This window comes from Rhinolophus hipposideros (assembly GCF_964194185.1).
Source record: "Rhinolophus hipposideros genome assembly, chromosome: X".
In the NCBI taxonomy this organism is placed as follows: Eukaryota; Metazoa; Chordata; class Mammalia; order Chiroptera; family Rhinolophidae; genus Rhinolophus; species Rhinolophus hipposideros.
This window is the reverse complement of record NC_138046.1, coordinates 61,080,623-61,106,845: the sequence shown is the minus strand read 5'-3', so window position 1 is coordinate 61,106,845 and position 26,223 is coordinate 61,080,623. Positions and strand designations below refer to the sequence as shown.

Here is a 26,223-nt window from a genome sequence, read left to right as displayed (position 1 = left end):
TCATTGGTGGAAACTAAGCCACAGGCCTGTGCTCTAGTTATAAGGGAGACTGGCAAACGTAGCTTTCATGGATTCTTCCTTGGTTAGGTGGGACTGACACTGTAAGGATGTATTAGGCTGGTGCAAAAGTAATTGCATTTTAAAAAGTTAAAAATAATTGCAAAAACCGCAATTACTTTTGCACCAAATAGTATTAACATGTGGAGGCCAGGTTTAAGTGCTGATGGGCAGCCAAACGTGACTGCAGACCACTCTGGTCTCCTAGCTAGTCTCCTTGCTTTCACTCAGCTTCTTCTCATCTTTCAAGACCCAAATCCTCATGAAGACTTCTCTTTTTTTATTTTTGTTAGTTTGTTTTTCCTGCCTTGGAAATGTTTTATCAAATCCTGTATTTCTCAAAGGCTTTAGAAACATGTAGAAAATAGGTAAGAAATATCCCAATGAAGGAAATGTACCAAATGTCAGTAATAAGCAAAACACATTCCTTTGGGAAATGGCCGTTGGGGGAAAAAAAATCCAGTCTGTATATGCAAAGTAAAGCAAGGAAATTCAGTCTTTCTTTTCTTCTTTAAAAATCCATTTTTCCTAAAATATCGTTCCACATAATTAGAAGTGAAGGACTGAAAGATGAAGAGAGGGAAGGGAAAGGTAGGCAACACACACCATTAACACAGAAAGTAAAATTGTACAAACTTAAGCATTTTATAGGAGACCAGGGTCACACTGCAAGATACCAAAGGGTGCTTGAAGAAATTCACCATTCTGCAAGTGTGGGGTTGGGGGTGGGGGGTTGAATTGCTGCGTGTGAAGATCAGTAAAGAGCAATTCACTGCCTTGGAGCAATTCCCCTACCCACTCCAAATCCTGGTTTCTGCACCAGGCCTCCACTCAGCCCACCTCGAGGCCCTCTGTGTTCCTGCAGGCAGTTATTTCTCTGGTCCCCTTCTCAAGCAGCTCGAGTTTTCTTCTCTTCCACATTCAGATGGCTCTCACCTCTGAACATGACGGGCCTGTTGCTAAAGGCGTTTTGAACAGACTCGGAATCATCAAACACAAAACCAAAATTGGGTAATTTCCCACCGCTGTTAATGGCAGCTCAACCACATTCCTGTATTTTTGAAAGAAATCTTTAAGCTCCGATTTGTCTACCTCATGAGGTAGATTGCCAGTGAAAAGTTGGTGACTGTCAGGGTGTCACAATTCTTCGGGGTTCAACATCACCAGCCTCATGGATTGGTCTAGGCCCCTCTGGGGAGGAATATTTATTTATTCGTTGTTTTCACACCCTTTGATCCCTCTGAGGCCTCTGCGGTACAATCGGAGATTCAGGCTTAGATTCTGGGAAAGGCTGTGAAGCTGGTACCTGAACAACATGAGATGTTATCCCAATAACTGGAACAGCTCCACTGGGTGGAAGGTTCTTCCTGGTCACAGATGTCCAGGAAAATGTCCTCACGTCTTCCTGCGCTGTCTGAGCTATGTCTGTAGGTGCTGGAGAAGAACTCTTCTGAGCATCCCCAGGGGAAGTTTCTTCCAATATTGGCTCACACTTTTCCTCTTGGATTTCAGATACAGGTTCTTGCTCTAGTTCTGGTTCAGCAAGTTTCCTCTAAATGCTCTTCCAAGTCATTGCTGAACAGTCTGAACATAGAAAGTTCCAGAATCATCGGGTACCACCTCCAGTGTCTGCTGTCTGTCTTTAGGTTCCTTTACTGCTTCCTCAGACCCTGAGGCTCAGTGGCGAAGCTACCAGTGACCTCATCTTGGTGTCATTGTGAACATATCATTGTGAGCATAGAATTTATTTGCCACAGAGCCCTCAGGAGCAAAGACGAATGTCTGCATGAATCTCCCCAAAGCCTAGTTGTTATTGGAGAGTGACCCCATCACCTGGACCACCACACCATCATTTAAAGTGGCATGAGCATCAATATGGCAAATCTTAGTGTGGCTGTTTGTGAAGTTTTGTGACATCACTTTCCTATGGACTTCTTTCTGTCTGTAGATTGCATCTGCTGGCTTTCCATTTGAATCCAGTCCCCCATGGACATAAGAACAGTTCTTTCCATAAAATCTGTGGCGCGTGTCTGGGGCCTGGTTCAGCAGTGTGTAATGCTGTCTGACAAATTCCCGCCAGCAGGGGACTAGGCTTCTCCACAACCATTGCTTTGGTCAGTTCAACCTTATTGGTCCTTGTGGGAGTAAGTGAGAGGCACACAAGTTGTTCAGTACAGTGCCTGGCACACAATGAGGGCTTAGAAAAAATATTAGTTATTATCACTCATTACCCATGCAATCGCTGCTCCTCCTTTACTCCCTGTAAAACCCAGGAGCAGCACTTCTGCTTCCCGGGTCAAAAAATTCTTATCTTCACTTTTATGTCACCCTCTCTGCTAAATAAAAGTCTCCTCTGATCCCGGCCAAGCCAAAGTCCCTGTCCAGGGGAGGAAAGACTGGGGGGCCCAGGCCCAACGAGATCGCCAAGATCACCCTGGGGTCTGGGCAGTGGCTGTGGCACACTCCCCCTGCATGGCCGTTGGGCATGGGACGCCCGTGCTTCATTCCGAGTTTGATCTTTCCCTATGTCCTCTGGGTTCCCCAAGAATCATATACATGCCTCCATTATAATTGTTTCTTTGCATATCTGTTTTCCATACTAGACCATGAATTATTTCCTTTTATACTTTTACTTAACAAAGGTAGCATTTGCTGAGTATCAGGTATTGTCTGAAGTGCTTCATGAATAATAATTCACTTATTATTGTGTGGGTACCGGCAGGCTTTCGAATATGCACCTCCTTCTCCAGCCTAGGATAGCCCCTGGGGTATGGTATGTGTCCAGTAAATAAGTGATCCAAAATTTAGAAAAGCAGAGAAGAAAAAATAACGACACAGTCCTGCCACCTTAACATGCTATTAGTATTTTGTGGTACATATTTCACATGCAGTTGTCCAAAAATGAAAACAAAACAAAAAACACTTAGTAAAGATTAAACTGCCCTAAGATGGGATGGACTGCCTGCTGTGAGTTGAAATCGGCACAGAGCATAGATGGGTATCTGTAGACTACATTAAAGGTGCTATCCAACGAATGCCACATCTAGCCTATGGGGAAGAAAGGGAGGAGAAAGATGTCTGCTGCCGTCAAGTAAGTCATTAACAAATATGATATATGACTGAGAAATAAGGAGATAAGGTAGAAAAGGTAGGGGTAGAAACTGTGATAGAGATAATAGGACCGGTGGTCCTATATGAATAGGTGAAGTTTTATAGGTATTAACTGAATCATCATTAGGAGTCACTGCAGTGGGTGCACATGAGATAGGGCGGGGGCAGGGCTTCTACGGAAATCCTTAACTGCCGGGGAAAGACAAAGGACCGGAAATCAAGGTGAGACAAGAAAACCAGCCAGAACCCACCAAGACCAAGATGGCAAGGAGAGTCACCTCCAAGTAACCTCCAGCCACACTAGACAGTTACTGGAATACATCTCCATGCTAACTGACACTCCCACCGGCACATGTCTCTGGAGAGGACTGTGTGAGGACCAAAAAGGGGTGTATCCCAAGTCTCCGGAAGAGTCCACCCTTCTAAAAACTAACACTATTCTTCCCCCTTATTCCCATATTTAAAAGCCTAACTTATAAAAACCCTGAGGACTTTTTATAGCCCTGAGGAGGATGGGCCTGTCTCTTGCCTACCTGTACCCTCTGCTTCTGTCTGTGGAGTGGATTACCTCACATAAACTTCTTTTGTTGCTTTTAATGGCTCAGGCTTCAATTCTGTCCCACTGGAAGCCAAGAACCCTCTTTCCTGCGTCACAAATATACTAGACCATGAGATTCTTCCTGTCATTGACATTAGTATTCAATAGATAGATGCAGTTTGATTGCTTTTCGTGGATCCTTTGTTCCCCCCCCTCCCCCAGATTATCACATCTGAGTCTTCAAAATAATTTTAATATTTTTCTTGGCCCATTAGTTTACTTGATTAAAAAAATAGTAATGGCCAGAATTACTAAGAGAATAAAGGGATAAAAATACTAATTAAAAAAATTGAGATACAATTCACATATCACAAAACCTACCCTTTGAAAGCATTCACTATGTTTTTTTTAGTATATGCAAGGAGTTGTGTACTTATCACAACAATCGGTGTTTAGAACATTTTGATTACCCCCAGAAAGAAATACCATACCACATCAGCAGTCACACCCCAATCCATCCATCCCCTCCTTTCTGTCTCTATAGATTTTCCTAATCTGGACATTTAATATAAATGGAATCATAATACTTGGTCTCTTGTGACTGGCTTCTTTCACTTAGCATAATGTGATTTATTGGTTTATCCATACTATAGTGTATATCAGTACTTCATTCTTCTTTATGGCTGAATAACTTTCCATTGTAGTACACAATTTTATTTGTTTATCCATTCATCACTTAGGCATTTGGATTGTTTCCACTCTTTGATGCTGCTGCTATGAGTATTCATAGACAATTTTTTGTGTGGATATATGTTTTTATTTTTCTTGGGTATAAGCTGGGTCACGTGGTAACTCTGTTACTTTTTGAGGAGCTGCTAGACTGTTTTCCAAAGTGGTTGCGTTTCACATTGTCACCAACAATGTGGCAGGGTTCCAATTACTCCACATCCTCATCGACGTTTGTTACTATCTTTTTATCCTAGCCATCCTAGTGGGAGTGGAGTGCTATCTCCTTGTGGTTTTGATTTGTAATTCCCTAATGAATAGTGATGTTGAATATCATGTGCTTATTGGCCATTTGCATATCTTCTTTAGAGAAGTGTCTGTTCAGATTCTTTGCCCATTTGTAGTTGGTTTATTTGTCTTTTTATTACTGATTTGTAAGAGTTTTTTATATGTTATGGATACAGGTTTGTTATCAGACACATGATTTGTAAACATTTTCACCCATTCGTTGTCTTTTGATGTTGCTTTCTGAAGCATAGTCATTTCCAACGTGGTGACCCCTCAAGAGAGTCTTCATGTTTTTCAAGGGTTGATATGAGTTGGAAAATGGAAATAAAAATTGTCTAGTGTTATATGTGTGCATCAGAACATAAAGGAAGATTCTCAATCACATTAAAGCCTATTGAACCTCAAAACAATGTGTTCTTGTAAATGAATATTTTTCCCTTCAGTGAGGGCTTTTTATTATCCCTTTACAGCTACTATATTTCTCATATTTTGTTTTCTTTGTTCTTTTTTTTGCTTTTCCGAATCTAGCAACTTCTTATGAATTTTTCTTCAGTGACATTAGGGTCATATATTTCCTGTTAATTTGCAAATCATATTTGCTCTTTTAGATAATGATCCTAAGGGAACATATACCAAATAGTAACGTGTGTGTTTGTTATTTATTTATTTTATTTAATTTTGCTATTAGGGTAAATAAATAGAATTGCTATATGATGTATATTTATGCTATAAACTGCCAATTTATTTTGTGGGGTTGTTAAAACAATTTTTTTCTTTCTGCTCATTATTTGACGAGGTAGAGATATGAGCCATGAATATATGGTAAAGTTTTACCGGATTATGATATCCAGAGTGGAAAATAACAGTTAAGGACCCACAAAATGATTATTGTTATTAGTCGCAGCATGACTTAATATTTTAAGACAGAGAATATTAATATTTATGAACCACTTTTGAAACTCTTAAGCAGAAATTTGCTAATGTTCACAATAAATGTTCTTTCTAACAGGAAGACATGAACCTTAATGAAGAACGAAAAGCTCCTTTACGAAACAAAGATTTTATCACAAAACGAGAGATGGTTCTCCAGTACATTTCTGCTACATCCAAATCTGTAAGTACTGAGTCTTTCCTGGCACCAACAGAATGAGCTTAGCATTATCTGCTTGGAAATAAACTCAACTCACGTTTTCAAGCTCTTGCCTCAGTGTACTCAGATAGACTATTCAGAAAAAAACTGGACATATAGTTTGACACATTTAGTATATATTTCTAAACTTCATAATCAGAGAGACTTCCATTATTATAAACAAGACAGACTAAAGATAGAAGACTCTGAGTTAATCCAGTGAGTTTTAGGGCGGAGGTTTTGTGCACTTACTCAAAATTGACAACAAGATGGCCTCAGGGTTTTCTGAAAATTAATTTGGGGAACTTATTCAATAATGTAAAGATTTTGTTGGGTATCCGATGGACATGCGTCCTATTTGGGAGCCCACCTCAGAGATACTGTGGATGCCTGACCATGGCATTGTACACCAGAAGCTAAACATTAATGAATGCCAACTATAATTTTATATATATAATGTGATGGCTGGGTGTGAGGTCGGAGGGATAATGGATGGGGGGAGGGGGGTTCACAGTGTGAGGGATATAAATGATGAACGTCTAAGTATTACCTTGTCTTGTACACCTGAAACTAATAAAAAAAAATCAAAAAAAAATTGACAACAATTTGCAGGTACGTATTCTACTTAATAGTTTGTTCTATGACAATTTTGGATTTTGAGGGAGAAGACACAAATATAGTGTAGTCGTAAGCTTTCAGTTTACATTAAAGCTACATGTCTGGTGGCTGCTTGCATAATATTTTAGCAATATTTTTAATACACAGTTTTGTTAGATTTTTTCATTATTTTATGTGATGCTAACTATGTAAACTGCCTTGTAATTGTTATTGTACAGCTTAATTTGATATGAAGAAGGTTGCTTAATAGGAGCTTTAATAAAATCTGTGAGTCTCAAAAGATTTGAAAGTAGTGTTCATTGAAAAGACTTGTTATCAGCAGGAAAAACTTAGAGTTTTAATGGAATATTTTGCTTTTTTCACATCCTAACGTGCTTCCACAAATAGTCTCCGTTTTTTTTTTTGTAAAAAATGTATTGTTTTAAATTAGTTTCAGGTGTACAAAACAATGTACTAGACGTTTATACCCCTCACGAGGTGATAACCCCCATCCCCCAGTCTACTACCCTTCTGACATCGCATACAGCTGTTACAGTTCCACTGACTCTATTCCTTATGCTGTACTCCTCATCCTGTGACTATTAAATGACAGTTGACATTCCGTATTATTCAGCTTCAGCCTCAGGTGTACACTGCAGTGATCAGGCACCTACACTGTCCATGAAGTGGTCTCCGTAATAAGACAAGTGTCTATTGGAAACCCTACAAAATCTTTACAATATTATTGATTATATTCCCTAAACTATCTTTTGTATCCCCGTGGCAATCTTGTGGTTACCGATTGTGCTTTCTGATCCCCTCACTTTTTTGAAATGGGGAAATGTATTGTTTGCATTTATGGCAAAAAAGCGTTTTCACCATCTAGAGTTCATAAAATCACTTTGTATATATGTATATATTAGATATGTGTGTGTATACGCGCACGTATATACACAATGGTGATTTTGTGTGTGGTATGTATATAAAATGTGTGTGCTTACATAAATAATATATGTATACATACACATTTACATTTACAACATGCATATTTTAAATTTAAAAAGTTGACCAGTGGGGAAAAAATAGTTCTTCATTGGAAAAATATATTCTAAAATTATTTGGCTATCCTATTAATGCTATTACAGTATAGTAATCATAGTGGCAATTCCTGATGCGTTTTGCCCGGAATTCTACGATCATATTGATTCCGTATTGTACTTTAAGCAAGCTAAATGTGAATGCTAAACTATTTAAACATAACGCATTGCAGCTCTGCCAGAGCAGAGCAACAGCATGTTTTTTAATTTGCTTCTGGTATCCAAGGGCAGAAATATGTTTTGAGTGATAAGTGAAATTTGCCATGAGCGTTGTTTTCAATAGAATTAGGTGATGCATAGGGTTTTACTTTGAAATTCTGATGAATCTCTTCTCATTTTTGCACTCAAGTTATTGTTCACAGTGAAATGCTTAGGAAAATGCAGGGTGTATAATTCAGTGTTATTTTTTTCAAATACCTAAAGGCAAATATAGTATTGAATCTATATAACTAAATCTGAGTGCAAAGTACAGATAATAATATATGAATAATCATGTAGTGTTTTTAATGAAATGATTTTGGTATTGTTTCTCCCTCATTTGTTGTTTTTTATTTGTGTAAGTGGGACTGAATGTAATGGAGATTGTATGAAGCTCCTCTCAACCTTTTGATTTTTACTCTATTGCTATACGCTATATAGAACTTATTTTCATTTTTCTCACATTATTTCCTCTTCAAATGACCCAAAGAAATGCACACTTTAAGTTATATGCTCATTTTTTAGATTAAAATACTAAAATTTGGGTACATGTGGGATGAGCTCTCTTGAATTGCTTTATTCGAAAAATGGAAATTGAGTGTTTCTCAAAAACCAGTGAAAATTCTATATTTAAGGTGTTGGCCTCAAAATCAGTATCGTAACTATTTAGTGTATGACCTTCGTTTCATTCAGCATACATATGAGCATCTGACATGTGTACACTACTTTCATTAGAGATCCAAGATTATACGTTTTGTTTACCGTTTTTTGCTATGTATAATGTGCACTTGAGGGGAAAATAAGGATGCGCATTATACATGGGTAGTACTAATTCCATATCTATATAAATGTTTTTAATTCTTTCACTTAAGCGTATGAGTTAAAAGTGTAACTCTAGAAATAATAATGATTTCCGTGTGCAAAATAATATCCCAGAATACGATAATTGGTTTTGTTGAACTTACGATGAACTTGCAACTATGTAGAGTTTTTGGCCTTTATGATGAGTAATATTGTAAATTTGTCACCGGTAAATATCATTTCTTGTACCTTGTATCTGTTCTTGTGTTTTGTAATTATTTGTTACGTTAAATTTCTTCTACCATAATATGTTAAAAAATAAATGCTAAAATTCCTTCGTAATACAAAAAACAAGTACCTAAATGTAAACAAATAAAAATTTGAATTAAAAAATTAAAGCGAAAGGTTTTTTCCCCCCCCTGAAAATTTGGGCCAGAAACATGGGTGCGCATTATACATGACAAAATTCGGTACTAATATTTTTCATGGAGCGAATATTATGATGAAAGAAAGCCTGTTGACAAGCATCTTTCAAAGCTTTCTTACCTTGGGGGAGACATTAATTAATACTGTGTTTTCTGTTGTTGAAACAGAGAAAACTGCTTATGTTTTCTCACCTCCTTTTGAAGGTGAGAGGGATGCCATTCAGTAACAAATAATCCTCTTTTCTTTTGACCTCTTCATGATTATGACAATAAACTACATAAATTATAACTTAACGTATAGTTGTTTACCTATGTGTAGCCAAGGTTTCCTTCCTGCTTGTGTATCTTATACTTTTCTATGCTTTTTCATTATATTGATATACTTATTAAAAATGTTTCATCATTTAAAGTGGGTATGATTGTAACCACTTCTTTATGAAAATGCCTTGTCAGTCGTCAAAACTTTCATCTTGAAGTGAAAACAAAGTGAAGGGCTAGAGTCCCTGGTGGAAAAATGTTTTACAGTCACATGTAAACCATGTGAGAATTATAGTTAAATTTAAACATTAGTTGTGCATTTCCGCCTTTAGTACCCGTATTAGCCAGTTTGTACGGAATTGCAACACAAAATATGAGCTCAATAAGAAATGTCCATCATCCTCCGGGGTTCCTGGATAAGAACAGTAAAGCAAGGTGAAACTATGCACAGGTATGTGCTCAAAACCTGTGTAATCACCTTTGCTAAAATTAGCATAGAGTAAGAGAATGTAAAGGAAATTAAAAGATAATGAAGAAAACTATTGCTTAGTTTTTCCTTCTTAAAGTCCCACAATAGACAACTTTAAATTGTGTGAATGTTGAAGGAAAAAGTAGCTTGAGTAACTCTGTCAGTGATGAATGAACTTTAAATAAGGGAGTGGAGAAGAACCTCTTCTCTTGCTAAGCTGGGCTTATTTGCCCATTGTAGCAAGTGTGGTTCTGGACCTGACCTAGAGTAGTTGGTACACATCGATCATTTGGCCACAAATAATCTAGAAGAGTCTTTTTTTCTTTTTTCCAAAACACTAACACATATTTTAAGAAATGGGAAACCAAGCTCTGTGAATATTGCACATGCTGTCATACTGATTCATAATCTTGAAAGAGTCACAATCTATCACTAATTTAGAGGGCAAATCTTGCATGTTGTATTGGAACAGCCTATGTAGACTGTTAGGAGGAAAAAGCAGTCACTGACATTCTAACATTAGTTTGGCATGTGCCAATGTCCTCATTAGGATATTAAGAAACTAGCTTATTTCTAACTTAAATCACAACCTTTGAAGTTGAGATTTTAAAATATGTAAAATTATATTTTTGAAGACACATGAGCCATTGAGTATTATCATTGATTTCAAAATCTCAGGAAATAGTTTAAAATAGTGATACCAAATACATCTATAGATTATTTTAGATTGACCCATATACTAAGTAGTTAAAGTTACAGTATATCAACGTGTGTCTGTGTGTATACATGTATTATGGCTTTGCTTTTGACATTATCAGATAGTTTCTTTCTCAGGTCTTCTTTTCCAGGCATGGTCTGGGTTTGGTGAAACAATTGAACCCCAACATGACCAAACCAGTTTTTCTTAGCTTCCCTCTGCCGTTCTACTCCGTTTGCTGTACGTGCTTTAGCTAGATGCAGTCATTTTGCAATCCAAATGAATTATTAAATGGGCCAAATTCTGATCATTTCACTGGGTATAGACCTGCTTTAATTGTTAAGACAGACTCACATTCTCTTTTTAGTCTCATGTCTGTGTGCTAAATAAACAAGAGACAAATAAGACCTCTGTCTTTTTGGTGGGAGGAAATAATTTAGGTCAATAGCATATCTTTCAATTTAGAAGACTGTTAATGGCACCACAGAGGCTTTTATTCAACTGGATAATCACTGCCTGTAAATAGTCTGTTGAGTGAATATTTTATGAAAGCTGCTTCTCTATTTGGAGATTCATGGATTCCTCTGAAATCATTTACTTGGAAACTGTCATCTTTTTGTGTCTTGTGGTATCCTGTTCAACTTAGGATTCTTACTGGGATTTCAGTTACATTTGATTTTTTAAAGTACTAGCTGAAAAACAGAACACATCTTGATAATAACTGCTAGATTCATGGTTTTAGATTGTGGATTAGCTCTTTTTTGGACATTGCTTGATGTTCAAGTGTAGGAATCCGATAACAATGCTTTGATTTATATTTGGATTGTGGCATAAAATTACGTTTAAGACTGGTTTTACTTATTGCTTTTTAAAACAAAATTCTGCCACTCAGAAATTCTCTTATCTCTTATCCATTAGGAAAAGCTCAACTGAAGTTGCGATTTTGAACTGTTTTCCTCCTTATGAATATCTGCATGTTCAGATATAAAATGCTTCTTTGTCTTCACATTATGTAGAAAACTCAGATCTTATAATAGAATGCTAGGATGACCTAGAAAACTAGAATCACAAGCAATCTATTTTCTTTTTAATTTTCCAGTATAGTACAACACGATGTTATAAACCTCAAATTTATAGCAATATAAAATATTCCAGTTTTTAACCTAAAGTTCATTTTTAACTTAATGCATGACTTTAAATGCAACATTTATATTCTAAAATACCTTATTTCAACCTTAATAGTATACCTGTTGTACTATTAAAGAAAGAAAAAAAACGGTATTTGGGAAAAGATCAAGTTTCTATTGATAATTTTTTTGAGGGGCTGTGTGGTCTGCTAAAATATCTGATGCCTAATTAACAATTAATATTTCATTACTTGATATTTAGATTGCACTATATAACAATTCCAATACAGTATATTTAAAAAAATCCTCAAATAGTAATAATCTTTTATTTGGGCATCCTTATTCCAAGACTTTGTTGAAATGTGGTGGAAATTAATACTGATATATTTGTTTTAGTCTCTAGATCTAAAGTGTTAAAAGTATATGTAGGGTTAGCTATTTACTAATTTACTAAACACTTCTGTGAAAAGCTTCTAATTACTAATACTGTTGCTGTTTTTTTTTTTTTTTTTTTTTTTTTTTTAACACTATAACCACTCTCCGTTGACCACTGCATGCAGATAGTTGGAAGTAAAGTTACGGTGAGTACGAAAGATGTGTTTTCCCCTTAGATATGAATTTGTGCATTTGGGAATTGAGTGATTTTTGTCTATAGTATTTTCCATGTTTGGTTCTTCTTTTGGTACATATTTTACCAAAGTGGTGAGATGAATATTAAAACCAGATGATTAGAATTTAGCTGTGCGAAGTGGTTTTGAAATGTTTTACAACTAGAACACAGTTCAGCTTTTATATTTTGTCTTTCTAAATGTTTTACATTTTTTTGTTGTTTATTTTGTTTTAGAATTGTGCCTGTGTCAATCTTTATGATTCTGATGAAATTGCTTATTTTACCTCAGTTTCTCGGGATGGTAAGGAGAGACTTGGTTTATGCTAACAGGAATTCTTATTAAAATATCTCATTTTGATTTTAGTCTCACTGTGCACATAGGGTAATGAAAACAACCCTGATGTTCAGTCAGGAGGCCTGGGTGCTTGTCTTTGTTGGGTGCTACTGATCGGCTATGTGACTGTGGGCAAGTGATGTGAGTTCTCTGAGGTTCGGTTATTAAATGGATAAATGGAAGTGATTGACTTACATAATCTTTTAAGACTTCTTTCTGTTGCTGTCTTTGAAAGGTTTTAAATTCAAGGCACTGTATTTCAGTGCCATAATTACATGATACACTACTACATAATACACTGAAATGGCCTGTATTGTACTTGAGAACTCTTTGTAATTACCTTGCCTGCATGACTGAGGAGTCTGCATTTAGAGAACAGGACAGGAAACATCTTTAATATCACCAAATACCATGGTATCTAGAATAGTCAATGTATTTTAACATTTGTTTTGCTTTAAAAAATTGATTTCTCCTTTTTTTTTCATCCACGTGGGAAAAAAAGCCATCAATCTTTCAGGATAATATCAAAAATAAGCAAATATTTCTTTAGTGTTCATTATGTGCCAAGAACTGTGCTAGGTACACTGATGACTGGAAAATGAGATAAGACCTTATGGTTTCAATAACATGTCAAAATAATCAAACCTTAAATTGTGCATGCTGATTGTAAGTGTATAGCAGTCCTCGAATAAAGGTGTCCTGTTCAGCATCCATCCTTCGTCGTAACATTGATGAGATGCCCTAGGCACTGAACTGTTGTTTATATCAATTAGTCTGTGGTAAAACTGGTTTTGTGATATGTCGTTTCCCTTAAAGTCACAGTTTCTAAGACTCTTATGGACAACGTTAAGTGAGGACTTACTGTAATAGGAATTCATAAGCAGGAGAGAGAAGTAGGGTTAGAGTGATTAGAAAAACTACAGGCAAAATTTCTGGATTTAAACTGGCCTTTCAGGAATAGTTAATGATGATGGCTTGGATTTGACTAGGGAGAGGAGACTACTGAGAAGCTTCCAGATTAGGGAAGTAATATTCAGTGCAAAGGTTTGGAGTCAGAACCAAGTCCTGTAGGGACGGGGCAGGGAAGAGGGAAGCTAGGGATGAAGTTGAGTTTGCTGGAAAAAGAATATATATTGGAAAGGTAAAAAAAAAAAAAAAATCAAGTTGAAAGAGGATCTAGACGTCCAGGCAGAAGATCAGAAATTAGTTTGAGCAAGGAATGATCTGAGGAAAGCAGGAGTTAAGAAAAATAAATGTAATAGCTGTAGGTAGGTTAGTTGAGGAGAACGGTTCTCAAACTTGAAAGTGTACCAAAATGCAATTTTTGTCCCTTGTGGGGCCCAGAAGTCTCCATTTTTAATGAAGCCCCACAGCAGATTCTGTTAAGGTAGGCTGAGGAGCAGACTTTGAGAAATACTGGATTAGGATGGAGAGATTTGTTTGTGTGTATGGGGGGAGGAGGGGGTGTCTACCTAGGAGACTGGTGTGAGGGTCAGTAAGGCCCAGTGTTAAACTGGAGGCTAGGTGTGGAAAGGCAGGGTTAGAACACGGAGTTGTGGGCCATGCAGGAATCTTGAGCTTCTGTTAACGTTGCCTGGAGCTCGCCTGTATGTCTGGTCTGGGCGCCATAAGCAGTCCAAGGCTCTGTGCCAGAAGCCAGTGAAATATTACCATTTTCTCTACGTCTAGTTGCCAACGGGTGTTGATTATTTCTCCTAAATAACTCTCAACCCACTCCGCGGGTCCCTTAGTTCATACTCATCACTGAGTATACGTGTGATTGCTGTGGCCTCCCGGGTAGCCTCCTGGCCTTTGCTGTCTCACCTCGCGCATGCGTGTTCTCCGCCGTGGCCAGAGATCACGCGTCTCCCCCTCACAACCTCACATGGCTCCCTGTTGCCCTTTGTGGTCTCAGCCCTGCCTCCTTTTCTAATTTCATCTCCAGCTGCATGCCTTCATGTGCCTGTCCTCTGTCCGTACAGGAGCACTTGGCAATCCCTTCACATCCTATTTCTTAACACCTCTAAACCAGGCATATTCTGCGTGTTCAAGCTAGAATGCCCTTTTCTTTTTTAGTGTGCCCAGCAAGCTCCTAAATATCCATCAACATTCAGTTTCATGTCAGTCTTAAAAGGAGAGCCTGCCCTGGGTAACTCCTTCCTTCCCATAGCACTGTGTATATAGCTGTGTTACAGTATGTAACATTTTAGTAAATCATTAATATGTCTTTCTTCCCCAATGAGCATAGCTCCTGCTCTCAAAATACTAGGTCCAATGGGGAAGACAGCTAGTTAAACACAAGAAAGGCAGGGCCTAAAGATGTGATATAGTAAAAGTTGCAAAATGGCAGGCCAGCAGGCCATATATGGTTCATGCAAAATTTCATCTTGTCCGAGTCGTCTGAAAGACAGTAGAATGAGATGGCTGTTATGATGGACCCCGCAATATAAACATATCATACCCGTGGTCTCACTTACGACCTGCTCCTCACACTGGAGTTTGCAAATCCCACAGTAAGGAGAGGAAACTAGGAATCAGCTTCTAGAGGAAGTGATGAGGGATTAGATACAGAGTTTAGGTGGCAGGGGTATCATGCCTTCAGGGCAAAGAGTTTTTTCATTGTTTTCAAGACTAGAGACCGGAGTGAAAACACCGTATTTGAAAAGCACCGGTGAAAGGTACAAATGGGCTTATTTTTCATGGCCTCATTAATCTTCTAAAGGTGGGAAGTGTTTGTTCATTGATAAAATGGGCATATAAGAATTTCATACGAGTTTTCCAGAGAGAAGAACTTCTAGAAGAACAATTTCAAGTATGACGGTTGCCTGGGAACTACATGCATTGGTCACGAGTGACGTAGACTAGAAGCCAGATTGAAATTGGAGAGATGAGATATGTAATAAATGAGGTCTGCATGACTTTCGTCCGTGTGGTACTGATGAGAAGTAGAAGTGGAGGCATTTGAGGCCATCCCGACCTTGAACTACCGTCAGTTTTACTTTTCACTATTACTTTTTATAAATTGTACTTTAAAAATCAGGCTGGAAAACTGTCTGTTACCCGCACATAACTACTCTCTCAGCCTCATGCCGTCTTGCTTCTGACTTTGCTCTTCTGATATTTTTTAGCAGAGAATGTTTTTCTTTCCTGTCAACATTCTTCCCATCCTCCACAGCTCTTCTGTGCAACCTGTCCCGGTTCCCAGCCCCACTTCTCCCCACCCCTGGTTTCTGTCTAATACTTTGTCTGAATTTCGGTAGTACTTTCTCTCTCTCTCTCTCTCTCATGGAATTACTTCCTACTTCAATATTATACTTTCTATTATATATTCCTTAAGGGCTTCTCTTACAGAGATACTCCTATTTTACTTTAGTTTATAGTAATGTATACCTGTGAATAATACTATCCCCCTGTGGGTCTGTCTGTTTATATCTGTAGTGTAGGCCCTTTGAAGGGATGTAAATTTTCGTAGAGCTCGTTTGTTTAGCTGCAAATAGACCTGGGTTCAGATTTCCACTCTGCTACACACCAGTTGTGTGACCTTAAATAATTGACTTGACCTCTCTGAACCTCAGTCTCCCCATCCATAAAATGAGGATAACAATACTAAATTCAGGATGGTTTTAAAGTTTATTGCTTATATTTAACATACAAAGAGGCTTGCGGATAGTAGGTCTCAAATACATTGTTCATTAAGTGTATTGAATTCTATGAAATACTTGGTATGGAAAACATAAAAGCAGGAAGATTACATGGTAAAATTAGATATAAGAGTATGAGCTACCTCTTTTTTTGCAAAGTATTCAAGACATGTGCTATTTGATAGCATTTATTTTTGGTCAAGAATGGTGGGAAGGCTTCAGCTGAAGGGAAAGGGAGAATGCTTCACCTCTATTGGAAGCAGTGTGTTATCAGGTGTAGATTATTGTTGAACTTTGAGGGAAAAAAATGTGGTCTCAAGGTAATATTGACAAGATTATTTTAAAGATTTAATAAAATAGTTTAAGAGTTGTTATGCATACCATCTATGAAGGGAAATGATAAAATATCTTCCTGTAGGTATCTTAAAATAGCAAAAGTGAATTTGGGATGGGGTAGAGATATAAAGAACTGAATGACTTTTTGAATGGCTTCTAGATCTAAATCAGTGTTGTATAACTTTTTGAACCATTATAAATTGTTTTTTTATTAAGTAAAACATTGCATAAAACCGATTTAGAACACAGCTAAAATGATTGATTTCACTGCAAGCCAGGAAAAATTTGTCCAAAAGTGGAAAAATCACACTATTCTATGTGGGGGAAAAAATGTAAGAATTGATATTATTACATATGATAATTGGAAAGTAGAATTATAGTGACCAGACCTTACGATGTTAAATATAATTTAATGGCATTAATATTGAGTGCCTGGGGCAGCGGTAGGGTGTTTATGGGTTAGTGTTTGTTTTGGCATCAGAAAGATCTGAATTTGAACCTGAGTGAGCACTCAGTCTTTCTCTGTAACCTCTCTAGCCAGTTTCATTGCTTGCTTTCTTGTCCTCTCCTCTCCTCTCCTCTCCTCTCCTCTCCTCTCCTCTCCTCTCCTCTCCTCTCCTCTCCTCTCCTCTCCTCTCCTCCCCTCCCCTCCCCTCTCCTCCCCTCCCCTCCCCTCTCCTGTCCTGCTTTTTCAATTGGGGAATATTGGGGAACAGTGTGTTTCTCCAGGGCCCATCAGCTCCAAGTCATTGTCCTTCAATCTAGTTGTGGAGGGTGGAGCTCAGCTCCAAGTCTAGTCGCCGTTTTCAATCTTTAGTTGCAGGGGGTGCAGCCCACCATCCCATGTGGGAATTGAACCTGCAACCTTGTTGTTGAGAGCTCGCACTCTAACCAAATGAGCCATCCGGCTGCCCCTTCATTGCTTTCTTGAACAAAGTTACTGGTTATCTATTATGCACCAGAAAGTGTTTCTAGGTGCTCGAATGATGAACCATACACATACATTGCTCATGGAGCTTACACCCTAGTTGGGGAGACAGACAATAAGACACATATGAAATATAATGACGGGTAGTGGTAAGTGCTATGAAGGGGAGAAAAAGCAAGATGAGAACGCTGCGAGTGATTAGAGATGTGCTGTTTTAGATAATTGAGCTCTCTGAGCAAATGACATTGGGACAGAGACATGAATGAAATTGGGGATAGCTATGTGAATATCCAAGGAAGAGTTTTACAGGCAGAGAGAACATTTGAGTGCCATGGCTTGGAGGCAGGAGTGTGCCTCGAGTATTTGAAGGCTAGCAAGGAGGCCGCTGTGGCTGGAGTGGGGTGAACAAGAGGAAGTATTGGGGTATTTAATAACCAATCCTGAGAGGTAGTTAAGGTAAGTAAAAGTATAGTAGTGTGTTGTAAATTTGGAAAGGTAGGTTAAGGTAATTTTAGAAGGGACATGCCGAGGAGTTGTGAGAAATCCTGGAAGGTTTTGAGCAATGGAATGCCAAATTCCTTGCTGTATTGGGGAAGATTAATGGAGCAGTGGAAATTGGAGAGGTTAGAGACTACGGCAGGGAGATCAAACTGGGGGTTGTTGAAGTAGTTTAAATAATAAGACCCTGAACTGGAGGGTGGTTAGTAAGAACTAAATGGAAGGTACAGATGTGTGTGTGTGTGTGTGTGTGTGTGTGTGTGTGTGTGTGTGTGTGTGAAAGAAAGAGAGAGAGAGAGAGAAAGAGAGAGAGAGAGAGCTTGATTGAGAGAGATTGTGGAAGTAGAATATCTCAGCCACAGCAAATGATTAAAAAGGGCAGAAAGGAGATGTGTGCATCAATCATGACTGAAATTTCAAGCATGAGTGACTGAAATGATGGTTACTTGAGCATTCATAGAGAAGTCAGGAGGAAGACTAAGTTTGGAGCAGAAGATGATGAGTTCAGTTAGATATGTCAGTCAAGGAGAAATTAGTAAAATCACAAAAACAGGAATAAAGTTATCACCATGCAAGAACATTTTGTTAGTAGTTGGAGCACTAAGCATATAATTTTATAACTTGATTCTGTTTCAAACTCTGACCTTTACTATTTTAAATAGACTTCACATTGTGGCTGAATGTATGTTGTTTATCATTCTAATAATGTTTACCTGTTTAGAAGCTGAAGCCTCAATATCTGTACTAGGCAATGAAGGACATGTGTACTTGTTGACTCAATAGATTCTGATAGAAAAGAGTTAATTATTTTGGTGATGGGTAGTATTGCTTACCAGGTAAGCCATTTTACATAATTTTTACATAATTAAGACCGCACACTTACACCGTTTGCTATATTTCTAAATAATCCGAATCAAAAGCACAATCTCATCATAGGTGAAGGTTAGATACAAGTGTATATTTCTTGGCCCTAATTGGGGCATTGGGAATCATGGACACTGATTGAATATTGTAGGACTTTTTTTCTCAAAGGAGAGCCAAATGAATTTGTTGCCTTTGGCTGGTGAACAAGGTCATAAGGAAGGAAAATTCCTGTTAAAAGTATATGCTTATGGCCAGGATCAAAGTAATACATTCAAAATGCTACTGATGTGTTCTTTATTATAAGCCACCTAGTAATCATCACATCCATAAAATGCCACTAAGGGTGGCAGTATGTATTTGTGTGTTGTTAAGCTGCTATTACATTATTAAATTGAAGTTTTATTAGTTTACCTATCCAATAGTGTCTTAATGATTGCTTCATGTAATGTTACACTTGTGTCAGGCCAATTATTTGACTATGTCCTGTTAAGAAAGATCATATCTTACTTTGCAGGTTTTTTTTTTTTTATAAGTAATTCTATAGTCCAGAAGGGGGAGACAAAACATTGATTATTGGAGCTTGAAGTAGCTGCTGCGTGATAAAACATGGCTTTCTTGCTCTCCAATTTGATTGTTTTTTTCTTACGGGTTTAGAAATTATAGGATAGTTGCTACTGTAAAATATTTAGCTTTATGGTGGTGACGATTTTGTTAAAAATCTAAATTCAATCAGAATAAAATAATCCACGCAATTATTTTTAACTAGTATATATAAAGTAGAAAAACCTCATTTGGTAATCAGGTGAAAATAAGACCTGAGACTGTTTAATGATGGTATAAGTGGTCTTTTAAAAATAGCACAAGCACCATTAAAGTTCCGATTTCTCTTTTCTAATTTCACATTCATTATGTATAAGGAGTAGCTAACTACCTTCCCATTTTGTTTTAATGCTGCAAGCCAGTTTGTGTATTATACTTGCTTCACATAGGAGTATCTGCATATGTTTTGAAAGGTTTTATTATTTGAATCTCCATTCATTTTTAGAACAGTTTCTTACCAGTCTCTTTCCTTCCAGTGCATTGTCATAAATTACGTTATTTCATCATGCCAGATTGAATTCATTGTTTAAAGAATGCTAAGATAATGTAGTTTATAAAATACTAGTAAGTCATCTTGGCTTGGGCATTTGGAAACGTCTAAACGGCAGTATGGATATTGACTTTCTGTTTAGACATATATTTTGTAAATTGATTGCGTTAATATTTATGAGTATGGGTAGTTATGCCTTATAATATATCGTAATATTGAAATAAAAAGATGTACTTTTCATCTGGGATTCTGCACTGCAAGTTTATTTTCTGTGTATTTTGATTGTGATCATGTTAGAAATTTGTATTGAAGCTACTTCTCTGTATATAATCAGGTAAAAGAATACATTTAAAAACGATTTTTTTTAAACTTTTCGATTAGGGCAAAATTTTGATCAGCCATACAGCATGAAATAATTATATAAGTGTGTTTTTTGTGTGTGTTTTCTTTTGTTAAGTAATATAGTCTCCATACTATATATCCTTTAAAAAGCTCTATAAAATTTGCTGTTGCCAGGATAAAACAGTGGCATGCCACTGGGATATTTTTTATGAGGCAGTGCTTGATCCAGGTAGAATATGTCAGCCCGGGGAAAAAGTGCAAACAATAAGATTATGACCAATATTAAAGAGTTAACTATATATCACATTTTGGGCTTTTTCTCACACATTTGATTCCATTTCCCATTTTAGTTAATCAGTTTTATTTTATCTGCTTATCTGTTAGGAAAGGACTATTTGATTGGACCAAAATTAGTTACGTTGAATAGGATCATGTTTAAAATGTCACCTTAGACTTACAAAGTGCTTTACAGTTTTTAAAGCCCTTTCACATATTTTCTTATTTGAGCTACATATTACATGTATTTCTGTAGTTTTGTGTATCATTTTATTAGAAAGACTTTGCCTTCATCTCGTATTCCTGGCGTCTGGAAAACCTCCTTATCCCATGGAGGTTTTTTTTTTTGAGTAGTTTTTACTGGCCAGACAGTGGTCAACAGATATTCATAACGAATTAATATCGAGTTTATATGCTTTTTTGAAATGCACTATGGACCTGTATCTCTAAATAATGGTCATGAGACTAGTAACACTTAAGGTAATATTTATTTTGTTGTTATTACCATAATTGAAATACCAGGATTATTACATCAATTGCATATTCTATTATAGTTGCAACCACAATTACCTATCAAAACAATAAAGTAAACAAAAATGAATTTTGAGAGCATCAATCCATGACACAAACAACTTTCTGGGTTCAGTTTTTATGCTGATTTGTTTGTAAATGTTACTACCTTGTCATGATTCTTTTCTTCAATGAACTTGTGATCTAAGGAGAAAATAATTGCTTGTGCAATGTAATTCCTGTGCTCTGAGTATAGTAACTACTTTGTGCACTTCAGGTAAATCATTTATTTTCATTGATGATGATGATTTATGGCAGAGTGCTTTTACATTCAAAGAGCTGTTTTACAAAGTGTGAGTGGCAACTGTATCCTAGATACTCTGTGTGTGTGCGTGTGTGTGTGTGTGTGTGTGTGTGTATGTGTCTATTATCCATCTGTCCTCTCAAAGTTAAATGAATTTACAGAGGTTCCTCTATGTTTGAAAGTAGGGTTTCTGGATGTGAATTCCCACCCATTCTCAGGAATTGTTTTCGCTTTTCCATTCTCGAATGCCGAGAAAAGTTGGTCGGGAAATAGGGAAAATCGGCTCCTTGAACCCAGGTGGTTGGTAGTATCGGCCGTCACTTTGTGGAAACGATTCATCGTGGAGAACAGAAAACAGTTTATATCTTGGGATTTGGGAACAGGAAAGCGGAAAAAAAAAAATTCCAGAGAACGGGCGGGAACAACCTTATTTGAAAGATGAGAAATTTTAAGAGAACTAAGAATTTTCCCCCAAATTATTTCTGATTTATGTATTGTGTGGAATGCTTTTGCTTAGAATGAGAGATGTTATGAGCTGAATGTTATGAGCTGAATTGTATCCCCCCAAATTCATATGTTGAAGCCCTAACCCTGAGTACTTCAGAATGTAACTGTATTTGAAGAGGTTATTTGACACCATTAGGGTATGCCCTACTTCAGTTTACTTGGTGTCCTTATAAGAAGAGGAAATTAGGACAAAGAAACACCAGAGGTGGGTACAGAGAGAGGTCCATTTGAGAACACAGAGAGAAGGTGCCCATCTGCAAACTAAGGGGAGAGGCTTCAGAGGATAACAACCCTGTTGACACCTTGGATCCTGGATTTCTAGCCTCCAGAATTATGAGGAAGTAAAATAAATCTTGGTTGTTTAAGCTACTTCCTCTGTGCTCTGTGGTGTTTTTGTTTTTGTTTTTGGTTGTTGTTATGGCACGCCTAGCGAACTAATGTGTTGTATTTAACATTTCATAATAGCTAACCTTTAGAGGACATTAAGTGCCAGGAACTGTACTCAACAAGTTCCATGTAAAAAGTAACTTAATCCTCATAACAGTTCTCACCCTTACGTATTTTATAGAGGAGTGAAGTGAGGCTTAGAAAAGTGAGTACGTTGTCTGGGGTTGAATGGTAAGTGGGAGAGCCAGGACTTGAATCCAGTCAGACTGACTTCAGAACTTGGCTTCTTCACCCAGACTTGAGAATTTAGTAGATTCCAGGCAGTTGTGGATAATGAACCATGGGTGTTTGCTTCCTCTGACGTTGTTATTATTTAGTTCTCCCCCGATTGCCGATGGGCGAAAAGTGCTTATACTCACACTGACAAAATAGCTAGTGACCAGCCAGTGGGATTAGCTAACTGTCACCTCTGTGCACATGTTGCTCCATGGGACAAGCATGATGGAGCAGACGTGGTCTGTGTGTTTTCATAGCAGATATTCACAAACGGGTTGATATCAACTCAGGTAAACAGAACATGCTGAGCAACTTAAATCTGAGGAAAGACATATTACTGCTTTATAAATCAAACATAAATGTCAAAAATAATTCTTTTTAAGGCATTTTCCCTGTGTCGAAAATAGATTAAACATTGAGGCTCTTCTAGTTTTATATCATTGCTGTTTGCCTTTCTTATGCACTCTGCCTCTTAGAATTAATTTCAATTAAATATTAGTTTTGTTTAATTAATATTTTGTAATTAAAATGCTTATAAGCTCTCAAAGAGCAAGGGCTATGTCTTAATATACCTTATACATTTCAAAATACACTAGGCTAGAAGAGTGATAAAATAATTAAACGTCCTTTTGTTCACTCTGCGTATTCACAACTCCTCTGACACTGAGTTGGATATAAACTGAAACCAGAAAGCTACTTTTGTAATGCTTTTCAAGACAGAAGTGCTCTTCCATTGGAAATGCAGTCCAGCATCTTAAAATCTCCCCCCCCCCCCACACACACACACCCCGCCAAGAATAAACTAAGTTTCTCCTGTCACAGTTCAGGTCCCTTTCCTCTGGTATCCTCCTCCCCCCGAGAATGATTGTTCATCGTCACCCACGCAGTCTCTCTTAGGCGCTTGTAGATTCAAGTGGCCCCTTGGCTTCAATTTTTCTCTATATTGCAGCCTTCTTTTAAATGATTTTGGATTGTATAGTTTGGGGCCTCAGAACTATAAGTGCTACTTGATAATACACCCAACCTAAAGGCTTTCATTCTCATTTTACTCAGTGTGTGTGCATACATGCACGCACGCAGGTCCTTAGCTTTAGTGATGACTCCGCTGTTGATAGCGATTGTGATTTTTGTATACAGATGGGACTAAAATACGCTGAGAAGCCGTCACCCCTATTCTTTTTCCATTATCTAGGAAACTCCCAAAATAGCTCTTCATCACACCGACTAGAAACATCTTGGATGTTCACCTAGAGTTTTTCTCCATTTGTTTTTGCTCACTACTTGGTATACAAAGTGAATTATACCCATAGGAGAGCCACCGCACGCAATGCATGCTTCTAGCATAAATTATCACATAGTGAAAATTATGGTGTTTGGACTTTCAAAGTCCTGGGGTTTGGCTCATGGCTCCCTCTCTTTATGGCAGAGTGATTTGGGGATAAAACACTCAACATTTCTTGAGTCCAAGTCTCTTTGCTTTTACTTACCCTGCCACCCTCATATAGTTATGAAGCACTTTGTCCACTGTAAAACACACTACGTACTGAAATCATTAGTACAGTAATAATCAAAGAAGTGATGATTCTCATTGTAGTTCCTAATACACATTTTTGGAAGAAAACGCTGAACCACAACTCGTGCCTGCTTGTAGTGACACATGCACGCATGTACACATGCCTTCATTACGCAGTGTCAGTTTAGAAGGCAGTTATAGTGACAACTTTTGTAGAATAAAAGCTCAGGTGTTCTCCGAAGGCCCCTAGGCCACGGACTGCATTTAAAGTCACCTCCTTATGAAAAGGCACAAGCAGCTGTGAGGATTACCCTAATCCTCCATCTCAACATTAAAATATCTGCATTTTAAACTGCACAGCCACCATACGCTTCTCGTTTCATTTGAACTCTTTTTCTCCTGCCGAATATTGTATATAACCTACAAATTAAACGTTCAATAACTACTTCCAAACTAGGGCCACACAAATTCAGAAGTGGGAAAGTTTCTGGAGTCGAATTTGAAGCTTTGTGATAGTTGTTAAGAATTTGCCTTTCTTTTTTTTTTAAGTAGTGCTAAATGTTTAAGTACAAAAGACCATGTTTCCTTGAAATATGTTTTAAATCAAATATGCGTTTTAAAACAAATCCTTTTCAAGTTTGTTATTCCCATTCTAAGAGTAACAACAGTACGTTTCAGAATACTGGATGATGGAGTTGAGAGAGAATTAAAAACAAACAACTCTACCCATATCCCCAGAACCCTAACATAAACCACTCTTCGGGATTTGGTACTAATATCTAATAATTACTCTGCTGTGTGATTATATTTTTACCATGGTTTCTACCACTGTTTGCAGCTGTACTTCCCCTTCAGAAATGCATCCCTATTTTATGATGAAGTAAACTGATACAGATAATTTTTGGTAGATTATAGCTTCTGACAAGAAAATTTTAATTTATCTTGGCACCCTCACTTTATTTAATTGCAGACTGGTTACTGTAAACTCAATATCTAAAAGTATTTGATGTCTTAAATACGTCTGGCATGGTTTTATTTTCAGTAATATTTGAGTGTGTGAGCAGGCCATTTTTATGCTTAAAAACACCTACTGCAGATTGTCCACGATCTATTCCATTATTGGATGAACGTAATACACAAATTACTATCAAAATATGAAACAACAGTAAATCTCAATTGCCTCAGATAGGAAACTATTTATAATACATTTTTCTTATTCATGAGATATTAATAATTTGGAGAAAAATCTAGAGCTGTTGAATGGATACAAAACAGCAGAGGAATGTGTCAGTAAGTCTCATGAAATTTTGTAAACCTCAATTTTCATTACTTTTGGGGGGCGCTGTTGAATTACTGTTGCAAATGAGGCAAGATCTTCATTTGGAAAAATTACTTGTATTAAACAGATGACTAGGCTGAAATAGCTGCTAAAACAATGTCGTGCTTTTGTTTTTAATGTAGTCCAATTATAAAATGTCACATCAGATTGTGTGCGACTATACAAGTGCATGATTTTAATTTTATTTCTGAGTTATCACATTTTAAGAAGTTGAATAAAATCACCCAAAATATTTTAAGCTTTTCATATATAACAATTTAACCATTTGAACTGAATTAAAGCAAGATTGGAATTTGGGCAGTTAATACCTTTAGTAAAGGAATTGATCCATTTTAAAGTGACTCATTTTGTCATTTTTATTGTTGAAAGTGCAGGGAACTCACTACCACATTTTATTGTTTGCCCTAATCTTATTTTGAGAAATTTGAAATCTACATAATCATTGCAAGAATATTACAATGAATACCCAAACCCCTTACACAGATTCTCTTAATTGTCAACATTATGTCATATTTGCTTTATCCTCTCTTTCTCTTTTTTTTCCCCTTTTTTCTCTTTCTGAGTCTTAGTTGGTGATTTGTAACACTTCACCCCTCAATACTGCAGTGTGTATCTCTTAAGAAAAGGGATCTTCTCCTATATAAACACAGTGTAATTTTAAAACTCAGAGAATTTCTTACCGATACAATACTATTATATACATCCTGTATTTAAATTTCCCCAACTATCCCAATATTTCCCCGACTATCCCAATAATATCCTTCATAACTTCTTTTCTCCAGGGTCCCATCAAGCGTTCTGTATTACATTTGTTCATCACATCTTCCTAGTCATCTTTAATCTAGAACAGACCCTAGACTTTAAAAAATATTTTATGTCGTTAATATTTTGACGAGACCAAACCAGTTGTTTTACAGAATGTTCGTCAGTTTGCATTTGTCTGATTGTTT

General features: G+C 37.1%; 1 protein-coding gene and 1 pseudogene across 4 annotated transcripts in view; one reads left to right on the top strand and one right to left on the bottom strand.

Annotated features, from left to right (window-relative positions):
* DIAPH2 (diaphanous related formin 2) overlaps positions 1-26,223 on the top strand; it is an 842,313-nt gene that overhangs the window by 64,433 nt on the left and 751,657 nt on the right. For all 3 annotated transcript variants that reach the window (XM_081043893.1, XM_081043892.1, XM_081043894.1), the window contains exons 4-5: positions 5,730-5,834; positions 12,079-12,099. In XM_081043893.1, the coding sequence (XP_080900019.1) occupies positions 5,730-5,834; positions 12,079-12,099 (126 nt within the window). The remainder of the gene's footprint in view (positions 1-5,729; positions 5,835-12,078; positions 12,100-26,223) is intronic.
* Positions 827-2,164, bottom strand: LOC308495520 (ras GTPase-activating protein-binding protein 1-like; annotated as a pseudogene). Its single transcript has one exon. The product of its transcript is annotated as a ras GTPase-activating protein-binding protein 1-like (transcript).